The sequence below is a fragment of the Bos grunniens genome, chromosome 10, assembly GCF_055505025.1.
Source record: "Bos grunniens cultivar Pamir isolate PY7600 chromosome 10, Bosgru_T2T1.0, whole genome shotgun sequence".
Taxonomy (NCBI): Eukaryota; Metazoa; Chordata; class Mammalia; order Artiodactyla; family Bovidae; genus Bos; species Bos grunniens.
In genome coordinates this window covers 43,636,490-43,656,778 of record NC_141174.1, presented here as the reverse complement: position 1 = coordinate 43,656,778, position 20,289 = coordinate 43,636,490, and the positions used below count along the sequence as shown (strand labels likewise).

The window sequence follows — 20,289 nt, the reverse complement described above, 5'->3', positions numbered from 1 at the left end:
GAAGAATAATAGACAAACCAGGGTTCTTCACACTGGGAGTGTTTGGTGGAAAACTAACAGTACTTACTAAAATTTGAGCTTTCAAGAGAAAGTTGCAGTTTTGGAAAACTTGCCTCTTAACATGGTAGCATGACAACATCCCGATACTTTTCCAATAAAATCATTGCTGATTTAACAATTTATTTTTTATAGTGTATAAAGAAATGTGTCAACATTTGTATAATCTGTGAAACAATCAATATTCTCCAAATGCTCTCTGCATGGATTACAAAATGGTCCATGAGTGGAAAAGGGAGTAAAACTCTAGCAGGGTAGAAGTTTACAGAATTCCAGATTCTACACTGCAGCTGACCTTTAGGAAACCACCATTTGTCCATTTTGGTACTGTTTCAAATATGAATATCCAGGTGTTCAGTCGTGGCTGACTCTTTGTAACCCCATGGACTGTAGCCTGCCAGGCCTCTCTGTCCGTGGAATTTTCCAGGCAAGAATACTGGAGTGGTTTGCCATTTTCTACTCCAGTGAATATCTATGGCTGTCTAAAAAGGCTATTAAAATGTTCCTTCCCATATAAACTTGACAAATGAAGACAGTGTATTGTGGCATATAGATTAATAAAATAGAATTGAGAGTCCAGAAATTTGTGGTTAATTGATTTTCAACAAAGGTGCCAGAGCAGTTTGATGAGGGAAGAACAGACTTTTCATGAAATTGTTTTGGAACAACTAGATACCCACATGCAAAAGAATGAAGTTGAACCCATACCTCACATCATATACAAAAGTAAACTTAAAATGGATTGCAAACCTAAACTTCAGAGCCTACATCTTGAAACTCTTAGACAAAAATGTAGGGGTAAATTTTTATGACTTTGTATTAGATGATAGTTTCTTAGATATGACACCAACAGCAAAGGCAATGAAAGAAAAATGGACAAATTGAGATTCATCAAAATTTTTAAAATTTTTGCTTCGAAGTACACAATCTGCAGTGAAAAAACAACTCTTATGGTGGGAGAAAAATTTTGCAAGTAATGTATCTAGTAAAGGATTTGTGTAAAGAACTTGCAACACAAGAATAAAAATACAGCTCATAGGACAAGGCAGTTTTCATCTTTCATGTATGTTTATACTCAACAGAAGTGGAAATATCTACACAAAGCCTTGTACACGGATGTTCATAGCAATTACTGATAATAGCCCAAAAGTGGAACAACACACATGTCCATTAGATGAATGGATTAATAAAATATGATATATCTAAAAGTAGAATATTCTCTGCCTATAAAAAGGAAGTATGGTATATCCTACAACATCCCTTTCAGTTCTGGAGCTACTGTGTATGCACGCAGAATGAAGCTGGATAGACTTGGATTCTTGTTCTGTCACTTCATGATTAACCAACTGATTGAGCAAGCCTCTGTGACAGTGTTTGTCCCATACTGTAAAGATTCAGTGAGTTACTGCTGCTGCTCGTCAGTCAGTAAGTCATGTCTGATTCTGCAACCCCAAGGACTGTAGCAAACCAGGCTCCATGGAGTTCTCCAGGCAAGAATACTGGAGTGGGTTGCTATTTCTTTCTGCAGGGGATCTTCCCAACGCAGGGACTGAACCTGCATCTCCTGCACTGGCAGGCAGATTCTTTATCTGAGCCACCCAGGAAAGCCATATACTCGGCAAACAACAGTACTCAAATAATAGATCTGTTCATGCTACCCTTTTTTCTTAGAAGTTCCAAGAAAGAGAAGAGGGTATGATGGAGAATCAAGAACATTCTGAGAGTGATTTTTTTCTTTATAAAGGAACTTATTATCTTGCAGATTCTTTTGTTAGTGTAGTCAAAATAACAGCCCACGCTCAAAAGATATGTGTATGTGTATAATGTGCTCAAAGTGTGTAAATTTTTTCCATATTCATCTCTTAACATTTGAAGCATTTTAGGTTACCCTTTAAGATTTTTTAAGAGTGAGAGAAGGAAAAAAAAAGTTGTCAGAAAACAAGTGTAAAACTAAAACAACAAGAAAATTCAAGTAAACTAACCATAAAAGTGCTTGGTCGTATACTAGTTCAGTTCAGTTCAGTCGCTCAGTCATGTCCGACTCTTTGTGACCCCATGAATCTCAGCACTCCAGGCCTCCCTGTCCATCACCAACTCCCAGAGTTCACTCAGACTCACGTCCGTCGAGTCAGTGATGCCATCCAGCCATCTCATCCTCTGTCGTCCCCTTCTCCTCCTGCCCCCAATCCCTCCCAGCATCAGAGTCTTTTCCAATGAGTCAACTCTTCGCATGAGGTGCCCAAAGTACTGGAGTTTCAGCTTCAGCATCATTCCTTCCCAAGAAATCCCAGGGCTGATCTCGTTCAGAATGGACTGGTTGGATCTCCTTGCAGTCCAAGGGACTCTCAAGAGTCTTCTCCAACACCGCAGTTCAAAAGCATCAGTTCTTCGGCGCTTAGCTTTCTTCACAGTCCAACCCTCACATCCATACGTGACCACTGGAAAAACCATAGCCTTGACTAGACGGACCTTTGTTGGCAAAGTAATGTCTCTGCTTTTCCAATATGCTATCTAGGTTGGTCATAACTTTTCTTCCAAGGAGTAAGCGTCTTTTAATTTCATGGCTGCAGTCACCATCTGCAGTGATTTTGGAGCACCCAAAAATAAAGTCTGACACTGTTTCCCCATCTATTTCCCATGAAGTGATGGGACCAGAATGCCATGATCTTCGTTTTCTGAATGTTGAGTTTTAAGCCAGCTTTTTCACTCTCCTCTTTCACCTTCGTCAAGAGGCTTTTTAGTTCCTCTTCTCTTTCTGCCATAAGGGTGGTGTCATCTGCATATCTGAGGTTAAGTACAGAATAACTAGTACAGGTGTACAAAAGTCAGAGTAACTGTTCTGTGGGAAGAGTTGGAGCCACAGAGAATAAAAGTAGTTAATAGAGGGTGAACTATATATATGAAAGTGAGATGTGTATTTTATTCACTATCAAATACCCAGCACAACGACTGGCACAAAGTAGATTTACAATAAATATCTTCTAGCTTAGTGAATGAGATATAGTGACTATTTAATAAAGCATTCCAGATTAAAAGATTAGAAGAGAGGAAATAAGTGAGAAAACTGCATAATTAATTGCATTTATGTTACTCTGCAAGAAGCAAAAAGAAGTATACAAAGGAAAAAAACATCAGATTGACACAAGAATTTTTTTTACCTGTACTGTAATATTTGGGGGAGACAAAGCAATATGAAGACAAAGGGAAGAGTTTAAACCAAGCTATTTAATGGTATTCTCAGAAAATGTACAGTTTTCTTGGAAAATATTAAGGATAAAATCAGAAAAATAAGGTCTAATTCTTGCTGCAGTAGTGCATATTCCAAAGTTGGAATGATAAAGGGCATGGCTCCTGCCCAAGGATGACACAAATTTTGAACTGTTCCACATTTCCCCTCAAGCCCTGGCCATACCTCTGTCTCCCTCTACCCCGCTCCCCCCTCCCCCTGGTAGATTTCCATTGCTCCTAGGAGAAGCCCAGCTCCCTCAGGGCCCCTTGGGTCATAGACTTGCCCACATAATGGCAGCAACCACCACTGAACTAGGGAGAAGCGATTGCTTGCAACTGAGAAGATGTGGCACCTGTTCATTTCGTGTCCAGCTCTCCAACTAAAGCAACTGGGCACACACACTGCATAGGGCTACTCCCACCCAACGATACACCAGGAAGACATTTGATTTCATAGAGACAAACAGAATTCAAAGCAATATGTTCCAAACAAAAGAGCAAAATCTCAGGGCGGAAAAAAACTAATGAAGGTAAGTAATTTACCTGATAAAGAGTATAAAGACAGGGTCATTAAAATGCTCATTGAACAGGATGAGATGGTTGGATGGCATCACCAACGTGATGGACGTGAGTTTGAGTAGGCTCCAGGTTTGGTGATAAACGGAAGCCTGGTAGTCCATGGGGTTGCAAAGAGTCAGACATGACTGAGCGACTGAACTGAAGTGAACTCAAGAGAAGAATGGAGGAACTCAGAGCTTCAACAAAGACTTAGAACATAAAAGAATGAACAAATCAGAACTGAAGAATAAATAGCTGAAATGAAAATTATACACTGGAAGTCATTAATAGCAGATTAGATAATACAGAAAAATGCACAAGTGATCTGGAAATTATGTAGAACAGTGGGAATCACCCAATCAGAACAGAAAAACAAAAATTTAGTGATAATTAAAGGGACTTCTGGGACAACATCAAGTGTACTAACATTCACATTATAGGGATCTCAGAAGGAGAAATGAGAGAGGAAGGGCTAGAAAATGTATTTAATGAAATTATGACTGAAAACTTCCCAAACCCAGGATACCCACGTCCAGTAAACACAGACTGTCCCAAACAAGATGAACCCAAAGAGACATCAAGAAATACCATAACTAAGGATGGCAGGAATTAAAGAGAATGTTAAAGGCAGCAACAGAAAAAGAGCCACATCTGAGGTATCCCCAGTAAGGCTATCAACTGATACTTCAACAGAAACATTGCAGATCAGAAAAGGGTAGCACGATGTATTTAAAGTGGTGAAAGGAAATAATCTACAATCTAGGATACTCTACCCAGCAAGATTACCATTCAGATTTGGAGAGAATATCCCAGACAATCAAAAACAATGAGTTCATCATCACTAAGCTGACCTTAATAGAAATGTTAACATGGTAGTATTCTTTTAAGAAAAAAAAGGCTATAATAAGAAATACAATACACGAAAGGAAAAATCTTACTGGCAAGTGCAAATAACAATAAAGGCAATGGATCTGCCAATGAAACAAGCTGATATGAAGATTAAAACACAAAACTGTAAAATCAACTGTAACTACAATAAAGTACGATAAAGTGGGCTTCTTTGGTGGCTCAGACGGTAAAAGAATCCACCTGCAATGCGGGAGACCAGAGTTTGATCCCTGGGTTGGGAAGATCCCCTGGAGGAGAGCATGGCAACCCCCTCCAGTATTCTTGCCTGGGGAATCCCCTGGACAGAGGAGCCTGGCGAGGCTATAGTCCATGGAGTTATAAGGAGTTGGAAACAACAAAGCACAGCACAGCACAATATACAGTAAATGGATAGACATAAAGATGTAAAATATGACATCTAAAACATAAAATGTGACGGAGTGAATTTTAAAATGTTTTGAACTGAAATGACTTAGTTTAAAACAAGTAGGTATAGATCAATATATGTGAAATTCATGATAGGCACAGATCAAAAATCTAAAATACATGTGAAAATTAAAAAGAGGAGGCCAAACATAACAATAAAAATCATTAAACCACAAAGAAGAGACTAAAAAAACAAAAGAACTACAAAAATAACCAGAAAAGTAACAAAATGGCAATAAATACTTATCTATCAATAATCACTTTAAGTGGACTAAACACTCCAAAAGACACACAGTGGCTGATTGGATTTTTTAAATGTCGAACAAGACCCATGTGTATGCTGCCTACAAAAACTCACTTCAGAGCTAAAAAACAGACTGAAAATGAAGATATGGAAAGAATGTTCCATGCAAATGGAAAGAAAAAAAGCTATGGTAGCAGTACTCAGATTAGACAAAGTAGACTTTAAAACAAAGTGTTTTCTATAATAAAAGATAAAGGGGTCAATACAAGAAGAGGCTATTAATTTGTAAATGTGCACCTGTCTGCACTTAATATAGTAGCATCTAGGTATGTAAAGCAAATATTAACAGATACCAAGAAAGAAATTGACAGTAATATAGTAACAGTAGGGGACTTTATTATCTGATTTATATCAATGACATGTTAAATGACATGTTAGAAGAACTTAACAGATATGTACAAGTTTCAGTTCAGTCGCTCAGTCGTGTCCGACTCTTTGCAACCCCATGAATCGCAGCACGCCAGGCCTCCCTGTGCATCACCAACTCCCGGAGCCTACCCAAACCCATGTCCATTGAGTTAGTGATGCCATCCAGCCATCTCATCCTCTGTTGTCCCATTCTCCTCCTGCCTCCAACCCCTCCCAGCATCAAGGTCTTTTCCAATGAGTCAACTCTTTGCATGAGGTGGCCAAAGTATTGGGAGTTTCAGCTTCAGCATCAGTCCTTCCAATGAACACACAGGACTGATCTCCTTTAGGATGGACTGGTTGGATCTCCTTGCAGTCCAAGGGACTCTCAAGAGTCTTCTCCAACACCGCAGTTCAAAAGCATCAATTCTTCGGGCTCAGCTTTCTTCACAGTCCAATTCTCACATCCATACATGACCACTGGAAAAACCATAGCCTTGACTAGATGGACCTTTGTTGGCAAAGTAATGTCTCTGCTTTTGAATATGCTATATAGGTTGGTCGTAACTTTCCTTCCAAGGAATAAGCATCTTTTAATTTCATGGCTGCAATCACCATCTGCAGTGATTTTGGAACCCAAGAAAATAAAGCCTGACACTGTTTCCACTGTTTCCCCATCTATTTCCCATGAAGTGATGGGACCAGATGTCATGATCTTCGTTTTCTGAATGTTGAGTTTTAAGCCAACTTTTTCACTCTTCTCTTTCACCTTCATCAAGAGTCTTTTTAGTTCTTCACTTTCTGCCATAAGGGTGCTGTCATCTGCATACCTGAGGTTATTGATATTTCTCCCGGCAGTCTTGACTCCAGCACAAGCTATTCCATCCCAAAACAGCAGAATACACCTTATTTTCAAGTACATGTGGAACTTTCTCCAGAGTAGATTACATGCTAGGTCATAAAACAATTAGCAGTAAATTTAAGAAGACTGAAACTATATCAAGATTCTTTTCCAGTTACAAGAGTATAATACTAGAAATCAAGAGAAGAAAAAATGGAAAAGCATACAGAGACTAAACAACTTGTCCCCAAAAAAGAAAGAAGCCAATGGGTTGATGAAGAAATTGAAGGGGAAAACAAATACCTTGAGACAAATGAAAATAAAAACACAACTTCCCAAAATCTATAGGAAGCAGCAAAAGCTGTTCTAAGGAGGAAGGTTATATTGATACAGGCTTAACTCAAGACATAAGAAAAATCTCAGACAAAATGGCAGGCTTGTGGTGAGCAGTAGTCAAGAAGCAGATTTTAAGAACAGTTTCTCTTCAAATTATTTCATGCTGACAAGCATCTTGATTCCATGGCAATGGCAGCAGTAAAATGGGCAATGTCAAACAGAACTAGCTTGAAACATTATTTTCGAGTTCAAAATGGAACCTTATATTGTGTTTGTCATAAATCTACATAGTCTTCTCTTCCAGATGACTATAATTGCAAAGTAGACAATTTTGTGACATCTGATGGCAGGATAATAGAATGCTATTACCCTTCCATGGACATCCCATATGAACACATAAAACCTATGCCTCAGCCAGATCCTGTACGTAATGAAGAAACACATGATCTAGGGCTGAAAACCAAATTAGAAGAAAAAAGGGAACACTTTGAGCAAGGACCCACGATAGAACAACTTAGCAAAATGTTCTTTACTACTAAGCACCATTGGTATCCTCATGGACAGAATCATAGACATTGTAAGAAACCTAATCCTCCAAAAGACAGGTGATAATGAGGTTTTCAGGATCCAAAGGGAAATATTATCCTTAATCTCATTTGCCGTTTGAGAAAATACAATTGGGTATGCACATGTGTGTGTGTGCTCAGTCGCTTCAGTTGTGTCCAACTCTTTGCAACCCGTTTGACTGTAGCCAGCCAAGCTCCTCTGTCCATGGGATTCTCCAGGCAAGAATGCTGAAGTGGGTTGCCCTACCCTCCTCTGGGGAATCTTCCCGACCTGGAGATCAAACCCAGGTTTCCTGCATTGCAGGCAGATTGTTTACCCGTGAGCCACCGGGGAAGCCCACAATTGGGTTTATCACTAATATATAGTAAAATCATAATAAAATGTCTTCACATACAAAAAATAAGAAAAAACTCAAATAAGTGACCTGATTTAGAACAAGCAAAGCCCAAAATCAACAGAAAGAAGGAAATAAATATCAGAGTGGAAATACATAAAACAGCAAAAAAAAAAAAAAAACCAAGAGCTCAATTTTTGAGAAGATAAGCAAAATCAATAAACCTTTATTTAGCCAGACTCATTAAGAAAAATGAGAGAGGGCCCAAATTAGAAGTGCAAAAAGTTATTAATGCAACCAATATCACAGATATGTAAACAATCATAAGAGAATACTACTAATAGCTATATACCAACAAATTGGACAGCCTGGAAAAAGTGAATAAGGTTTTCAAAATATACAATCTTCCAAGACTAAACCAAGAAGGATATAAAAAATTTGAACAGACCAATTTCTAGTATTAAAATTGAATCAGTAACCAACAAACTTCTAACAAAAGTCCAGGACTAGAGAGCTTCCCAGAGGAATTCTACCAAACATTTACAGAATAGTTAATACCTTTCCTCAAACTATCAAAAAAATTGCAGAGCAGAGAACACTTCAAACTTCTCCTATGAGGCCCGCATTACCCTGGTACCAAAACAGAAGACACTTTAAAGAAAATTACAGGCCAATATCCCTAATAAACAGAAATGCAAAAATCCTCAACAAAATAATAGTGAATGAAATTCAACAATACATGAAAAGGATCATACATCAGTCATGATCAAGTGAGATTTATTCCAGGGATACAAGAATGGTTCAATATCCATAAGTCAGTTATTGTGGTATATCACATTAACAATACCAAGACTAAAAATCACATGATCATCTCAATAGATGCAGGAAAAGAATTTGACAAAATTCAACACCCATTCAAAGGTGACATAGAGGAAACATACTTCAACATAATAAAAGCCATTTATAATAAACTTACAGTTAACATCCTCTAAGATCAAGAACAAGAGAAGGATGCCTACTCTCAGCATTTCTGTTTAACATGATATTGGAAGTCCTTGCCATGGCAATCAAACAAGGAAAAGAAAAGGCATTCATATTGGAAGGAAAGAAAGAAAACAGTCACTATTTGGAAATGACATGATAGAATGGAATATTACTCAACCATAAAAAGGATGAAATTTTGCCATTTGCAACAACATGGATAGACCTGGAAGGTATTGTTCTTAGTGAAATTGGTCAGAGAAAGACAAATACGGCATGTTTTCACTTACATGTGGACTGAAAAATAAATAAAACAGACTCACACATACAGAGAACAAACGAGCGGTTGGTTACCAGAGGAGAGGGATGAAGGAAAGGGCAAGACTGGTTAAGGGAATTAAGAGGTACAAACTATTATTAGATGTAAAATAAGATCCAAGGATATAATAGCACAGGGAATATAGCCAATACTTTGTAATAACTTTTTATATGAGTATAATCTGTAAAATACCAGGTCACAGAATTCCCTGGCTGTCCAGTGGTTAGGAGTTGGCAACTTTCACTGCCATGTCCCTGGTTCAGTCCCTGGGCAGGAAACTTAAGATTCCACAAGCTGCTCAGTGTGGCCAAAAACAAATCACTGTGTTCCATACCTGAAGTTAATATGTCAACTACACTTCACTTAAAATATAGGATTGAAATAGGAAGACCTGAAATAAAAGATACAGAGGTGAGCAAAAGGTTATGAAGTATACAGATTTAAATACTTGCTGAGAAGTGTTTATGTGTGACTTAATCTTTTTAAGTAAATTAGAATAAAAATTTTTTAATATGTAAAGAGTATTCAGGGGAAGGTGTAGTAAAGCATATTTATCTCACCTTTTGGGGTAAAGTTATATATTTTAATTTTTGACATTGAAAAATAATTTTAAGTATGAGTAGCCCTTGCTATCCTGACTTTCACTGTATTATCTCAAACACTGGATAAACTTAGTTTTCACACAAACTCATTACAAACCATCCACAGGTTCAAAACTAAATAGTTTGGGATAATACAGTATCCCTTGGTATTCAAACTTTGGATCCAAATATATTAAGGTAATAAGGGCTACTTGTATATTTGTTGAAATATGTAAAGGAAACATAGAACATAAAAATAATGTACAGCTTCCAGAAAGTTAGAAAAAAGGAAAAATGGGAGAGGAGAAAAGAGGAAGTTTTAAAAAAGGTAATCCATCCTTTCACTCTTCTTTGCTTGGTTCATGTCTTGATGTAACAGTAGCTCTGAGTCTGAAGGGAGACTCCCCAGACCGCTAAGGACTTGGCAGAGTGTATGCACACACTTGTCAGGGCCAGCTGTGTGCACTCACTGTGTCCGAGTTCTGGCTGAGGCCTCCCTGTCGTGGACTACAGTGAGGATGGATGCTGTGCACAGGGTCTAAACTGGCTGTAGTGTGAGAATGTGTGTGGACATCTGCTTTGAATGTCCTCAGTCCAAGGTGGGCACAGACATTGGCAAGGACATGGAGGGCACAATTTGCAGGAGAGACCTGTGTTTTTTGGACTCCTCGCATGACACACTGTGAGTGGGCATTACTGGCCTCTGTCAGAACACCTGCAGTCTATCCAAGTGTGTCACAGTTCTGCTCCCACACTTTTCTATAGACTGTTCTCCTTGGAAAATCCACTAAAGCATTCCTACAGTTGCCGACAGCTGTACCCCACCCCCACACCTGAATGCTCATTCTCAGGTTAAAAAGCTCTGTTACTTATGTTTCTGTAGCAGTTTAGTGAACTTAAAGCAATCTGAAAAGAGACACACACGAAAGGTAATCCATCAAAATGAGAAGCAGAAAATAACAGGGAAAGCCTGCTTGCTTTCTTCTCTTCCAGTATTTATTCACACTTTGATCTAAAAAAAAAGCCATAGTTGAGACCAATCTAGTTAGGCTTCATATTGTGGGGCAGCAGTGGCTTGACGTTGGGTATCAGAGAAGCAGAGTAAGTAAGGATGGTGTCTGTGTGTAGTGTAGTGGGATGGGGATCAGGGGTAGTAGCAGCAACAGGAGATAAGTTGCATGCAGGGAAGCTGATCAAATAAGGAAACAAAGGATAATGGGAGCCTGTGATACTGCAGTAGCATGAGTACACCTAGCTCCCAGATCTTGGTTTCTAAATACTGTTCTCTTCCAACAGGAACCAGGGCTCTCTGAGAAATGGCTGACTTCAGGACTGGTACAGAGGTAGTAACAAGGTAAGTGAAAGATCTTGCTGTGTTAAAAAGTAAGAAGGTGCTCCAAGAGTCAAGTGGGTACAGAAAACATTTTGAAGGGCCTCCTGCTGGCTAATCTTGAGACTCTTTGTACATCAAAAATAAATGATGGTAATAACAGATTCTAGTCCAGTGAATTTTAAAGTAGAAATTTGTGAGTCCACAAAGATGAAAACTTTTTAAAAATAAATAAGGAAAAGGGAAAACTTCTCTTTATAGTAGAGGACCAACTGATGAATGTAGTTGGAATTATGGCATTAGAAAATCGCCATTTGGCAACCCCTGTAGTGTTTTAAGTCTTCCCTACAAAACACTGATTACGTAAAGGAGAATATAACTAGAAATTCCCTGATGGTCCAGTGGTTAGGATTTTGCACTTTAAAACTGCTGAGTGTTCGGGTTTAATCCCTGGTCAGGGACCTAAGATCCCACAAGCTACACAGTGCAGCCAAAAAAAAAAAAAGGAAAAGTAACTATGATGGAGAAACCTGGCAGGCCCCACTTTGAGTGATTTAGAGTTAACATTGCCAGTGTTGGGACAGATCAAAATTGTGTTGCACCTAATATCTAATGTGAGGCAGTAAGAAAACATTATCGCTTCTGTGATATTTGTATGTTACAAATGCATGAAGTGAATCTGATCATGAGGAAAATCAGACAAACCCAGATTGAGGGATATTCTTCAAAATACTTGGCCAGTAATCTTCAAAGGTGTAAATTCTTGAAAGTCAAGGAGATTTATAAGAACTGTTTCAGGTTGAAGGATCCTAAAGACACTTGACAACAAAATGAAATATGTGATCCCAGCTAAGCCATGCCTGGACTCCGACCTACAGAAACCTTAGTGGTTTTAAACCACTTAGTGGTTTAAACTACCTTAGTGGTTTTAAACCACTAGGTATTTGGTAATTTGTGACATGGTAAAGAATACTAATCTGTAGGAGATTTTACTCAGTGAACGTAGATACAAAAATCTTGAACAAAAGATTAGCAGACAGAACCCAGCAATTCATGAAGATGATACTATGTCACAAATAAGATAGATTTCTCTTAAATGTCATGCCCTCCTCCAGGGGATCTTCCCAACCCAGGGATCGAACCCAGGTCTCCCGCATTGCAGGCGGATTCGAGAAATAGAAAGTGAGTTTAATGTATGACCATCATCAATAATTAACCACCGTAACAGAATAAAGAAGATAGAATCTCATGATTACCACAAAAGATACAGAAAAACCTCATCACACTCACAATCCATTCATGATTGCTACTCTCAAAAAACAAATTATGCCTTTAGTAAGTATTATTTTTATTTATTTTTTTTAGTAAGTATTATTTTTAATGGTGAATTATTTAATACTTTTCCTCAGTTCAGGAATGAGCTATGGATACCTACTATCTCACTTTTATTCAGCATTTTATGAGAGGTGCTAGCTAGTTTGAAAGATAAAAAATAAAATGCATAAGAATTGAAAGGAAAAAATCCAAATAACCTATATATTAATAAAAATTATACTAAAGTTTAGAAAGCTTCCTGGATATAAGATCAATATGTGAATATGAAGTTTATTTTTATCTTCCAGCATCAAATATAAAATGAAATTTTAAACCAGACTACATTGATTAGGAGAAACAAGGTCTTGGGAGAAATTAATCTACAAAAAGAGCAGGATGATAGTATTCAAGTCCTCCAGAACCACCACTGTGGTTCTGAACTTCAAGACTTCAAGAAACTCATCTGTAAATAGACTGCAAAGTTCAAATAACTGCAAGAGTTAGCCTCTCTAGTTGCCAGGATCCCTTTTTCAGGCGTCATAAATGATGCCTGAATTCTTAATGTCTTAATGTATTCTTAATGTCTTTGTGTAGCCTGAACATAAATATAAAGGTATATATTAATGTACAAATATCTATATAGATAGATAACCATTTGGATATACTACACGCAACTCTAAAGCATCTTGCTTTTTGACTTAACGGTAATATATCTTGGCTATAAATCCAAATGACAAGTATATCTACTACATTCTTAATTTTGTAACTGTTTGAGATAATTCAAGCTTACAGAAGAATTGCAAGAAGAGTACAATGAACTGTAGTATACCTTCACTCAGATTCACCAGTTGTAGGCATTTGGGCTACATTTGCTTCATATTTGCTTTATCACTCCCTTTTCCCTTCTTTCATCATGTTTCTGTGTCTGTGTATTTTTCTGATCCATTTGAAAGCAGGTTGCTTAAATCATGCGCCTTTACCCCTTAATCTTTCAGTATGTAGTTCTTAAAAACAAGGACATTCTCTTTAATAAACAGAATACAATGTTATAAAATTCAGAAGATTCAACAAAATACAAAATTACTCATATATAATCCATATTCTGATTTTATCAATTGTCCTAATAATACCCTTTTATACTAATTTTCTTCCTGATCCAGGATCCCACTCAGGATTGAGTATTTGGTCTTGTTTCTCTAGTTTCTTTTAAATCTGAAATAGTTGTCAGCCTACTTTCTTTCCTGATAATGACATTTTTGAAGCGCTTTTTCCATTTGTATGCTTGTATAACTGATGCTTAGTCACTCAGTTGTGTCCAATTCTTTGCAACCCCATGGACTGTATCCCATCAGGCTCCTCTGTCCATCAGATTTCCCAGGCAAGAATACTGGAGTGGGTTGCCATTTCCTCCTCCAGGGGATCTTCCCGACCCAGGAATCAAACCCATGTCTCTTGTGTCTCCTGCATTGGCATGTGGGTTCTTTACCACTGAGCCACCTGGGAAGCCCCTTCTGTAATCTCATTCATTTTACTTGATGTAGAGTTGAGAAAAAAGGAATTGAATTGGCCCTGATGGCTCTTTCTTTACCTACTGCTTACAGATTCTGAGTTTGCTTAGAGGAAGAACAGGTTGGTATTAGCTTTGTAGACAGAGCATAAGGTGGGGGGTTCTTTGCAAGGGGTTCCCTCTCTACTGAAGTTCTTTCTTATGCATGGTTCTCTATGAATAAAATGAGAGCTCAGGAGACCATGTGTGCTTTGCTATTTCTCAGCTTATAAATTCTTCTATGATGAACACTTTATTTGCCCCGTGTGGCACTAGTGTGGTGTGTGTGTGTGAATATGAACCTCTTTTGCACTCTAGTTGATGAGCATGAAGGGAAATACTCTAGTCTGTCCTAATGTTATATGTTTTGGGAAGCAGCAAAAACTGCTGTCTCCCTTTCCACCATGGGAAACAGTCCCTCGAAGGCCTAGAAGAGGTGTGGTCACTGGGTAAGTGGATGAGTGCCCTAAGCGGGTAGGGTTGCCATAGTGTCCACTGATGTGGAGGCAAATCCTCTGTGAATGTGTGTTTGTGAGAATGTATAATATATACATACAATAAACACTTGGAAAGATGGAGGAAAAGGGGTCATATGTTCTGTAAATTCTCTGAAATCTAACCTTTGAAAGTTTTAAAGCAGCCAAGTTAACAGTATCAATGGCAACATTGCAGAATCTTGAAGTGTAATGTAAAGGATTATGATGTATGGGAAATCCAAGTTGGAATGTAACTGAAGTACAGATGAAATCAGTTTGCAGCTACTGAAAGTAGAGAGGAACATACAAGTTGTTTATTAGAAACAGAAAGAACCCGAGTAACAGGCTTGGAGAAATGAAGCTAAAAGGATTAGACACAGCTCCTAAATAGAAGTGAAAGACCAATGTGGTTTCATGAAATGGCTTCACAGCGGTCTTTCCCTGAAGATGACTTCAGTATCTACTATGTCCTGTGAGCTTCTGTCTACTATAGTTTTTTAGATAAGCTTAGTTAGGGTGGTAGGAGGAAGCCATGCTTAAGGGGTCAGGAGGTACATGCCGCATTTTGAATGATTTTTCCAGGTTTGACTCATTGGGGGTTCCCCAAATGGAAGGGAAGATGTTATTTAATATCCAGCTAATAGTTATGCCTAAAGAGTGACAGGTCTAGGCCTCCCATGATATTGATAAATAAAAGGGAAATGTCCATCCAGGTAACAGAGAGAACTTGTCAAACTGGCAGAATTGTAAGTAGAGGTACTGAGGTGAGGTACCTGTCTCCTGGAGACCCAATTTGAGATAGTAAGCATGGAAAGAAGAATCGAGGGGACAAAGATACTGGGCTGCCTGGTGCAGTAGCCCAATCACAGAAAGCAGCTCTGTGTGGAGAAAGGACTCTCTTCTGTGCGGGTCTGGTTGATCCATATGGACATATGAATTCCATAGCTACTGCTAAGGATATTCTGGATCAGTCATTTCTTTAAAAATTTAGGTTAAGTTGCCATTTATTAACTATGTAATCTGTGCTTCACACCTTGCATCATTTAATCCAATCCTTAGAACAGTCCTGTAAGCCAAGTAACACTATCCTGTTTTATAGATGAGAAACAGACATATAAAAGTCCCAGATCATGTAACTAGTAAGTGCAAGAGTCAGAATTTAAAGTAAGATCTATTTTTTTTTTTTGCAAAGTATGTGCTCTTTCTCTCCCTCTATGTATGTTTGTGTGTTTATATGTATATGTGTATAATTTATATTATATTCTTGAATGTATATATGGCATATACATGTGTACACACACATATAGACTCTTAATATTTGATATATAAATCCAAATAACTTGACAGACAGATAATGGGTAGGTAGATAGATAAATATCCCTTCTCTCTACAAGTCACTGCACATGCCTTAGTATATTACCATGAGCAAATGACTAGCCCATTTACATATGATATCTCACCTGTAAAACAGGATTCAAAAATAACTGTACTACCCCATAGAATTGTTGCAAGAATTAAATAGGAAAGTTCATATTAAATGCTTAACATAGTGCCAGTTAATACATGATAGCTGGCTTCTTTGGTGGCTCAGACAGTAAAGAATCTGCCTGCAATGTGGGAGACCCAGATTCGATCCCTGGATCTGGAAGATCCCTTGGAGAAGGGAATGGCTACCCACTCCAGTGTTCTTCCCTGGTGAATTCCATGGACAGAGGAGCTTGGCAGCCTACAGTTCTTGGGCTCACAAGTGACTAACACTTTCACTTTCATTTTTACTCTGCACATGCTCTTGGTTGTGTCCGACTCTGTGACCCCATGGACTGCAGCCTGCTAGGCTCTTCTGTCCATGGGATTTCTCAGGCAAGAATACTGGAGTGGGTTGCCATTTCCTTCTCCATCATTGTTATTAACTGCTATCTATTATTATTATTACTAGTAGTAATAATTAAATTACTTGTCCAGCAAAAATGTAAATACTCTAAATAGTATTTAGAAAGAAAGTCTGCATTTTTAGCAGATTCTAGGACCTGAAAAGGCAGTGTTTTCTGTCCTCTTGCTTTGGTTTTAGGAAGAAATTTTATCTCTGTTTATTTGGCTGCAGGCACTGTTCAGAGTTTCCTGGTGGCTCAGATGGTAAAGCGTCTGCCTACAGTGTGGGAATCCTGGGTTCAATCCCTGGTTTGGGAAGATCTCCTGGAGAAGGAAATGGCAACCCACTCCAGTATTCTTGCCTGGAAAATCCCATGGACAGAGGAACCTGGTAGACTGCAGTCCATGAAGTCGCAAAGAGTTGGACACCACTGAGCGACTTCACTTTCACTGTTCAGAGAGTCCTGAGCCAAGTAACACAGTTTTAGACTCCAAGTCCAAATACTTCTGTCTTTGATAGGGAATGTATTTGGTATAAATTTTATGAAGAACTCTTTTTTGTGTCATGAGGCTGAGAGGGCCTGATTTCATTTGTGCATATTTTGTTTCTTCAAAATGCTTTCCTTTCTTTCCACATGGCACGGACACAGTTCAGAGTGCACAGATCACTATGACCCGTGCCCAGTTAACGAGGCTGAAGAGAACCAGCCGCATCTCCAGGGGGTGACTGGCCTGCGGAACCTGGGCAACACATGCTACATGAATGCCATCTTACAGTGTCTCTGCAGCATCTCACCACTGGTGGAGTACTTTCTCTCGGGAAAGTACATTAATGCTCTTCAAAAGTAAGACCATTTGCCTTACCTGTGGCCCTGCCCCCACCCCTGCTCTCCAAGGTGAGGTTAGGGAAGGGACCTTCTGGAAAGGGCTAAACCAGTTAGTAGAGGCTGCAGCGCCCCAGATCCCATTTCTAGGGTGAGTAAAACGAGAAGGTCAACCAAGAAATGAATCGAGCTTGGGGTCTGATGCCACATGATCAGCCAGAAACATTTCCCCTCCTTCTTAGGGACTGCAGTGAGGTTGCCACTGCCTTTGCATATGTGATGACAGACATGTGGCTTGGAGACTCTGACTGTGTCTCACCAGAAATATTTCGGTCAGCTCTTGGCAACCTCTACCCGGTATTTATGAAAAAGACGCAGCAAGATGCTCAGGAATTCTTGATTTATGTCCTGAATGAACTTCATGAAGCTCTGAAAAAGGTAGGTAGAATTAATGGTGGGAGACGTGGGCAGGAGGTGTGATGAAATAAGCTGCCAAAGCAGAACCGACTGAAAGCATAGCGCCTTTAGAACATTTCGCTAAGGCTGTAGAATCACTGGACAGTCAGAATGTGCTCCCAGAAATGCTGTTCCTGGGCATCAGCTAGATTCACATCAGGCTTGTAGCCTAACAAAATTGGGCCATCTCAGGAGTTTAACATTTGCTCTTTAAGAAACTTTTTTTTTTTTCCCCTAACAATAGGAGGCTAGAGAACATAACCTGAAGGGACTGGAGGAAAGATCCAATTCCTTTATCTTACCGCTAGATAAACTTGCATGACCGGAAGCCAGTTTGCAGCTTACCCTCTTCCCAGGAAAACCCGCCTCCAGAGCCCCATATCACAGGATCATTGGCTGTCAGCTTATGGCACCATGGACATGGATTTTACCAGGGTTAGGGTATCCTCATCCTCAGCTTCACTTAAAGAGGCAAATCAATGAATTATCAGAAATTATACCTATTATATACTCTTAAGATCTTATTCTATTTATTATCTGAATCCAAAACTAAAGTTTTGGGTAGCATTTTGATAGAAAAATCGGGTCATTTTATTAAAACAACTTTGATAACCAATAGTTGATTTGGCATGAATTTGTCCCTTGATTAGTACCACCGGAGAAAAGCATATGAAAAAAGATCCATTCCAAGATGCTGCAGGAAGATGATCGCCAATGAGTCCTCCATCATCACCCGGCTGTTTGAAGGGCAGCTTAGTTATAGCATCGTATGTTTAAAGTGTGAGAACTGCACCTACAAGAACGAAGTTTTCACCATCATCTCCCTCCCCATTCCATCCGAATACGAGTGCTCTCTTCAGGTAAGAATTCTTACTCCTGGAGACCTCTTTTGTCTCTTTCTGCCCCAGCCCTGGATTTTTCTCAGCGTTGTTTCCTATAGTTTCTAGTATAAGGGGATCCACTTTATAACTAAAAAAAATTGGAAGCCGATGATGACAGTGTTTTATAGAAAAGCGACATATAGCCAAAAGTTACTGTGAATTCAGTTGTATCTCTGATGACGTTCAGTAAAACAGCCTCACCGTAAAATAGATAGGTGGGCTTTATTCAACCTATTGAGATGGCTTGGTGCATACAGGAAATTTAAACTTATAAAAATTCTATGGCCCCTTTTCATCCCAGAGGTCTGTAGGTCCAGATTGAAAACTAGATAGAAATAAATCTGACTTTTAGTCTTGAGCCACTTATATTTGGACATAAGCTGAGGAATTTGAGGGGGAAGATAGAATGGAATGGTGTCTTAGTTTACCTCTTGAATTTTCTTTATTGTAATACCAAAAGTTAATATGTAAATGGAGTGGGGAGGGTCAGGGAGTGGGTGGGGGGTTGGCAGGGGTGGGAAGTGTTGGTGAAAGGTAGGTGGCTGTTAGGAGGCAGGGAGCAGTAAGTTTCCTTGCAGAAAAACACACATTAATATTTTTTTCCTGCAATTATGAAAGCACATCTATTGCTAAAACTTTTTTCACATACCAGAATTAGAGAAAAGAATTCTGCTTATTCAGACCTGGACTTTTTCCTCAGATCAAACTGCTAAAGCCTGCTGGAGATGAATTCCAAAGCCTCTAAATGAGGCGCTGGCAATCTGTGCTCACTTCTTTAGGCCAGTGGTTTGCAGAGCAGGGGGCTTGGATGGTTGGTGATGTCTCCTGTGGGCATGAGATCTGATTCTCTCTGTTCTGCTGTCTTTTTTATGGGCCACCCCCAGATACTGGGATACAGCCATTTTTAGTCACCAGATCACTTTTGTGATGAGACAAATAAAGCCTGACTTGGTTAGTGGAAATTGCATAGTTGGTATTATTCTGAAACAAATCAGAAATAGTAAAATGATGATTCAGAGATTAGAAATGAGATGGACATTTGGATCCCTTGCAGTAACTAAGTGAGAAAGCAGCACCTCCTTTGCCAGGAGGATTCTATCCAAACTGCATCTTGTGGTGCTGGCATCTCTTGAACTTGACTTTGAGAAAAGCACCGGGGATTACGTTTCTGCAGCTCTTTCAGAGTTCTAATATAGACAGTAGCCCAGATTGCTGTGGATCCGATTTGGTCATCAAATGCGTTTTTCCTCAATAGGACTGTCTCCAATGTTTTTTCCAACAAGACACATTGACCTGGAACAACCAGATTCACTGTTCCTTTTGTGAAACCAAGCAAGAAGCAGCTGTGAGGGCCACTATTTCCAAAGTGCCAAAAACAATTGTCTTTCACCTAAAAAGGTATGGATTTTAACATTTTGTGAGCAGATTTTTGGAACAGCTTTAACATGTAACTCACATACCATGCATTTTACCCATTTAAGTATACAATTCGATGGTGTTGGGTATATTAATTTTTTTAAATCTGTGGTAAAATATACATAATAAAATTTGCCATTTGGGCCATTTTAAGTGTATAATTTCACTGGCATTAATTACAATTCACAATGTTGTATATCAGTATTTCCGAAACTTTTTCATCACCCTCTACAAATACTCTGAAATCATTAACCACCCCTCATTCCTTTTCCCTTTAGCCTCTGGTAACCTCCAGTCTGCTTTCTGTGTCTGTAAATTTGCCTATTCTGATACTGAACATAAGTATAGTCACACAACATTTGTCCTTTTTGCTGACCTGTTTCACTTAGCATAATGTTTCCAAGGTCGG

At 38.9% G+C, this 20,289-nt stretch overlaps 1 protein-coding gene and 1 pseudogene across 3 annotated transcripts in view; both read left to right on the top strand.

Annotated features, from left to right (window-relative positions):
- Positions 1-20,289, top strand: part of USP50 (ubiquitin specific peptidase 50) — a 39,351-nt gene that overhangs the window by 2,260 nt on the left and 16,802 nt on the right. The window contains exons 2-7 of one of the 3 annotated variants that reach the window (XM_086320911.1): positions 11,065-11,122; positions 12,214-12,433; positions 16,954-17,148; positions 17,370-17,565; positions 18,234-18,443; positions 19,720-19,862. In XM_086320911.1, the coding sequence (XP_086177037.1) occupies positions 17,063-17,148; positions 17,370-17,565; positions 18,234-18,443; positions 19,720-19,862 (635 nt within the window). In that variant the 5' untranslated portion in view covers positions 11,065-11,122; positions 12,214-12,433; positions 16,954-17,062. Of the gene's footprint in view, positions 1-11,064; positions 11,123-12,213; positions 12,434-14,709; positions 14,907-16,953; positions 17,149-17,369; positions 17,566-18,233; positions 18,444-19,719; positions 19,863-20,289 lie in introns of those variants that run through there. The other 2 variants (XM_086320910.1, XM_086320912.1) reach the window with 2 other exon arrangements.
- Positions 7,026-7,738, top strand: LOC147364427 (large ribosomal subunit protein mL42 pseudogene; annotated as a pseudogene).